This window comes from Nematolebias whitei, chromosome 22 (assembly GCF_014905685.2).
Source record: "Nematolebias whitei isolate Nwh7 chromosome 22, NemWhi1, whole genome shotgun sequence".
NCBI lineage: Eukaryota > Metazoa > Chordata > Actinopteri > Cyprinodontiformes > Rivulidae > Nematolebias > Nematolebias whitei.
Window position 1 is genome coordinate 21,373,487 of NC_056519.1, and position 6,010 is coordinate 21,379,496.

The 6,010-nt window shown below is 37.9% G+C and overlaps 1 protein-coding gene across 1 annotated transcript in view; it reads left to right on the plus strand.

Moving 5' to 3' along the window:
• The window catches only part of LOC119428527 (ATP-binding cassette sub-family C member 9-like), a 38,812-nt gene that overhangs the window by 21,239 nt on the left and 11,563 nt on the right, over window positions 1–6,010 (plus strand). Inside the window, exons 8-10 of the mRNA XM_037696208.1 lie at window positions 82–183; window positions 3,818–3,902; window positions 4,007–4,087. Of these exons, the coding sequence (XP_037552136.1) occupies window positions 82–183; window positions 3,818–3,902; window positions 4,007–4,087 (268 nt within the window). The remainder of the gene's footprint in view (window positions 1–81; window positions 184–3,817; window positions 3,903–4,006; window positions 4,088–6,010) is intronic.

Genomic DNA, 6,010 nt, shown 5'->3' on the forward strand with positions numbered 1-6,010 from the left:
TTTATGAAGCTTTACAACGATGGATCTTGTAGTTCTGACCCCATGTCTGTTGTTGCCTCTGTTTCCCCACAATGCACCCAGTAAGAACAGAAACTCTGTGGCCTACGCTGCCCAGAAGTCCTGGCTGCTCAACGCTACAGTGGAGGAAAACATCACCTTTGGCAGCCCTTTCAACAAACAGAGGTAAACATCTACCAACACACAGCAGCAGATATAAAGAGTATTTTTCTGACTGTGAAAGTTGTCACCACACATTTGCTATAATCATTGGCATCAGAAGTATTTGTAATATGGGGGGGCAGACTGGTGGGGGGGTCTGGGGGTCCTCCCCAAGAAAATTTTGTATAAAATAGATGCATTTTCCTGCATTCTGGTGTATTTTTAATGGTTTTTTAAACATCTACGTTTACCTACATACATAAACACTTGATTCGCTAACAATCTTAGAGAGCATAGCACAACAAGAAGTAGCCTGACCAACAGCTCCCCTTGTGTAAATAGAGCATGCACCACTTCTCTAGCACATTCTAACCCCTCACCCCACCCCACTACTACCTTCATCAACAACTGCCAGCACTAACATAGCACTAAGCTAGCGGCGTGCAATACAGATGTGCTAGCTAAGATGCTACAGATATCGTTCTCTGCTTCTCTCACGCATTCTAACCCCCACCCCCACCCCCACCCCACCCTGATCAACAACTGTCTGTGTCATTCCCCCATCTATTACGGAAGCACAATCCGTATTGTCAGCTCATTTGCGCATGTGCTAAAAAGAATACTTCCGGGTCGCATGGATCGCCGTTGTTTTTGAATAAGAACTGTCTTAATTTACTTAGAAAAGTACGAGCTCTATCTCCGCTGATCTTCATGTTGCTAATATACGCCACTTGCATTGACATATTTACGTCTTTGGTTAAGATATGTGACACATTAGACCTGACCCCCAGCCTGGGCTGAATAAGAAAACCCTGCTAGATACAGAATTAATTATTTCCATGGTGAAACAGCGCCGCTCACTGGTGAAGCTGCATATAATTTTAACCATGATGTAAATATGTCGATGATTTTAACGGAAATCCGAGTATTGTAAATTAGCAACATGATCAGCAGAGATAGAGCACTTATTTTTCTAAGTAAATTGACAGTTCTCATTCATAAACAGAATTATAACATTGTCTAGGAAAATTAATTAATTTAAAGAAAGAGATATTTTAATTAATAATAAATATGGTATGTTTCATAAATATATTTTATTAATATCAAGTAATTGTTTTCAATACATTTTCGTTAATCTAGCATATTCAATGCATGTGCAAATGAGCTACACTACGAATCGGCTTCCTTAACAGATCGGGCAACCACAGCCGGCATTAACATAATGCTAAGCTAGCTCACAACACCGAGGTGTCTCCCCCCCCTCCCTCTGCCCCTCTGACAAAAACCTCTGAAGAGATGAGCGCCCTGCCAAGCCAAGTAACCGAGGAGAAACACCGCATGCGGTGTGGTGAGTTGTTCTTGGTAACCAGGAAAACCTGGAGTGGACTTTTAGTGGATTGAGTATTCTCCTATTAATTTAAGTGGAATGGATTTGTCAACGAAGAAATAGAAACAGCGCTGGTTGAACGAATATTTCATGGTAAATGTGAGGAGGTTTCCAAACTAGTATTTTTTTTTTTATGTGAGGGGAACACGTCCACTTCACATATAAATGTTGTGAGTGATGCCTATGGCTGTGATCATATTTAGCAGATAATGTAACGTGAGAAAAATGGACCAAGTCCCACAGAGATAACTTTCTTTGTACATAAATGAAAAATGTCTTATTAGCGTCTAACAAAAGCAAATAACTGATGCTCAAAATTTTCTTAATGGTTTGGGTGAATATGGAACAAGACACTCCAAAAAAGCTGACAAGTGTATATCAGGAATTTTTAACGTGTTGCGGATTTTCAAAAAATAAAGTGGAATCAAAAGCCTAGACAAGATACATGTCTACTAGGTCACAAGTTCTCTAGTCTGAGGAAGGTGCGGCTGAAGACGTGTATATTCTCACACGGGGGCGTGTGATTCTTGCATACCGGGAGCCTAGAGCCAATCCACTACTGAGAAAGTGTCAGGCTATGTGCTTGCTCAATTCCCAAGTTTCTTAAACAGAATGCCAAAAAAATAAAGTTGCTCAGCTCATAAATTCATATTTCACAATGGAACATGGTAAACAAGTTGAAATAAATAGTACATATTTTAGAAAAGGAAAGTGATTTTAAATTTAATGGGAGCGACACGGCACAGCGTTAGCACGAGCAACAAAATGCTATGAAAGTAAATAACAGAGAGTAAGAAACAGAGAGGGTTATTATTTTATTAAATTAATAACTATCAGGTCAGTAAAAGGACTAAAAAGAACATTTTAGGGAGGCTGAATCTCTAAATAGTAAAGATGGTCAGAGGACCATTTTCTGAAAAACTGCTTTTAAAAATAGATGAACAGTTTCAGAATAATGTTCTTGAACATAAAACTTGTCTACAGTTTATGATATTAAAAGATTTAAAAAAGATGAAGATATATGTGTGCACAAATGTCAAGACTCAAAGGAAATATTTGCTGCCCATGAAATTGTAAATTAAAAGTATGGGCACACATTCCAGTGGATTATTTTTTACCCAGGACTGCAGGGGAGGCACGCTAAAGTGCACATTGAGATCAGGTGAGATAATTTATTTTTATTTCAGCGTGCCGACGCCTAGATTGAGTGGGCGTTTCCCTCATCCTCCTTGAAAACGAACTTTCCTTCAAAAAGAATAGTTGGACTGAAAGTTTGATCAGCTTGTTTTTTATTAATGGGGTTTATGGGATTTCATGTGTTGATATGGAATCATTTGTGGAGTTTGATGGTTTGATTAAATTGTGTTAACTGCCTTAAATAGCCAATCTATTATTAGTTTATTTATGAGAGCTCTTTGCCTGTGAGTGTAAATTATTTTTTGTTTACTTGGTTATTCCTACACCTCAACAAATATAAAATATTAGCATATCAGCTCCAGGCACTGCCCATGACTTCATTAGCGTTTTATGTAATTAATCCCCCTTTTACCTTATTTGGGGCCGGGTTGTTACAAATGGACAACCAGATCATCAGCTGTGTGTGTTTGCTGACCGTTAAGAACTATAATAACTATAATATTATAATGACTATAATAATCCACTGACTCTTGTTAATAAACAATAAATCATAAATCTTCCTTTCTTTGAAATACGTTTTTAAACCATGTCAAACTGATTTGCTTACAAAAGCAGTAAATGCTTACCAGTATTTTTAAAAAAATTTTGTTTTGTTTGTTTGTTTTGTTTTGTTTTCAGGTTGGGGCCTCTTAATTGCAGTTATTTGGTCGGTTTTGGGCCAGGTTCAGAAAAACGTATATGGGTTTGGGCCGGGCCGGATATTTTAGGCCTGAATGCAACTCTAGTGCAGGCGCCGTCCTCCATCTTCTATATGCACCACTCTTCCAGAACCTGCCACTCAGTGTAGCGCCACCCTGACAGCCCAACCCGTCTGTTCTCTGATTGGGTTAAATCTGTGATTGACAGGACATTGACCAATTAGCTGAGAGGAAGAAACGTCCAGTCAAAATTCAACAATACATAATACAAATCTTTTTTCCACGCACACATTCCTATCACGTGCTCAAAGCAGAAGTTCTCTACCATTTTATTTTGTAACCTGTCCTTCATGTTGTTTCAGCTATTTTATTTATTTACTCATTTTAAGCAGTTCTTGACATTAACTCCATCAGGCGGTGTTGTGTTGTTGTTCAGGTACAAAGCGGTGATTGATGCGTGCTCTCTTCAACCGGACATCGACCTGCTGCCGTACGGAGATCAAACTGAGATCGGGGAGAGGGTATGAAAACATACCACCGCCTACTGTTATCTTTTTACTCGGTAAGTTAATGTTCTTCATGTTCTGATGCTGAGCTGATGTTTCCTGCTGTGTTTTTGTTTCAGGGCATCAATCTGAGCGGAGGTCAGAGGCAGAGAATCTGTGTGGCAAGAGCTCTTTACCAGAACACCAACATCGTCTTCTTGGTGAGTTCAGGACTTTGTTTTAAGCTTGAATGGACTTTGTGTGCATTTCTGCTACTTTTTCATCTCATCCGTATCTTTGTGGGATGTAACATAAGAGATGTGCATCTCCATTTAACTTTAGTCCCCTGTGAGTCAAGTGTTTGTGCTTTAATCATAAATATCTTTACTTTCTGTATGTTTTAAACAGTTTTCAGGTGTAAACAAATGTGGGACGACAATTAATTTTACCTTATATCCATGTAAGCACGAGTTTGATGTCTCATATTTACTTGAAATAAAGTATGTTTCACGAAAGTCGACATTTTTCTGTTTGCTTTTGGAGCGGGGTACCAACAAATGCTCCTTTTCCATTAGCACATTTAGTACCGGTACAGCACGGTTCGACTCGGCTCGGTACGACAGACGTTGTGTTGCCATTATACTTTCAGTAACGGTTCTAGTGGGTGGGGTTCAAACTGACGTCACGCGCCTCACCAGCTGGTGGGGGTGAGATCCTGAAACAGGTTTCAGTACAGGGAGAGAATTTATTTTGAAGTTTCTGGTAAATTAAAAAGAATGCAAATTATCAAAATGATCAAATTAAACAATATATATATATAAATCATGCTAATAAACTTTTAATGAACTTTAGTTCACCATTACAGAAACATCTACATTTAAAATGTTATACCTTTTCTTCATCATTTGGTATATTTGCACTCATTGTGTCTACTTTTATTGTTCAATTTAGATATGTGTTTTTGTTTCTTGTATACAGATTATTTTATTTTAGCTTTGTTTTAAAGTTTAATTCTTGTTTTGTGATCTGTACATCTGTGGGTTATATTATAAGTTGAACTGAAAGCTGTATCTCTTCTTTAAACATGTTTGAGGGAAATATTCCTGAGAGATCCAATAATTTTGTCTTTGTATGATTTTTCAGCCGAGTTAACTTTAACAGATTATTTAATAAAGTCATTAAAGTGAAAACAGGATTTTATGATAAAGCCGGCACAGTTCATTTATTTTTAATCTTCACTGATCGGATGACGTAGAATCGGGATGTTGTGAAATTTTCTCAAAGATCCAGTGACTCCGCCCCCTGACCAATCAGTGACAGTGTTCTGACATCACGTTTTGGTGCCAGCTTGGCTCGCTTGGTACCCTAGAGAAATGGGTCCTGAAAAAGGGGCCGGTTTCTTGAAAAATTGCTAGTGGAAAAAGCCTTGGAACCGTACAAAGCCGAGTCGAACCGTGCTGAAGAGGAGCTGTGGAAAAGGGGCTTTATTGTTCTACCTTACACTACAGCACTCATTCAATCAGCAAGCACTGAGTTTATTTCAAATACAAGATGCAATATTATCATTGTGAAAGCAGCGATAATATTAATCTTTTTCTTTTGGTCTGCTGTAGTTCAGGCGTCTTGGCACAGGACTTCAAACTTCTGTCATACAGACGAATTACACCTGACAGTCTGCTTACAGGCATGGGAAAGTATATACGTGTGTGCACGAGCCTGTCAAAATCAATGTCATCAATGCAAAGAACACAGGATGTCTACTTGTGGGCTTTAATACCAACATTTTCAGGGGATTTGTGAAGCCATGCTGATGTCCTGTTTTAAAAATAAAATAAATTGAGAGGTTAGCCTCTAAACATGCCTGAAAAAATACAAAAATGAAAAGAAAAAAAAATAACATAATTTTTTTTAGATAATTAAACTATTGTTGCTTAATAACGCTGCCATTCTTACCACAAATACAACTTTCAAAAACAAAATTAAACTACGGTAATATTATAAATAATGTTATCCTTGTTTTATCTGCCTACTGATGTCACATCAGTAACTAAGTCATCCTGGATTTTAGACTCAAGAACAGGTGAATCTATTTTCTAAAGACAGAGGTTAAAAATTTGTACTGCAAGTGCAGCTTTTTTTTTTTT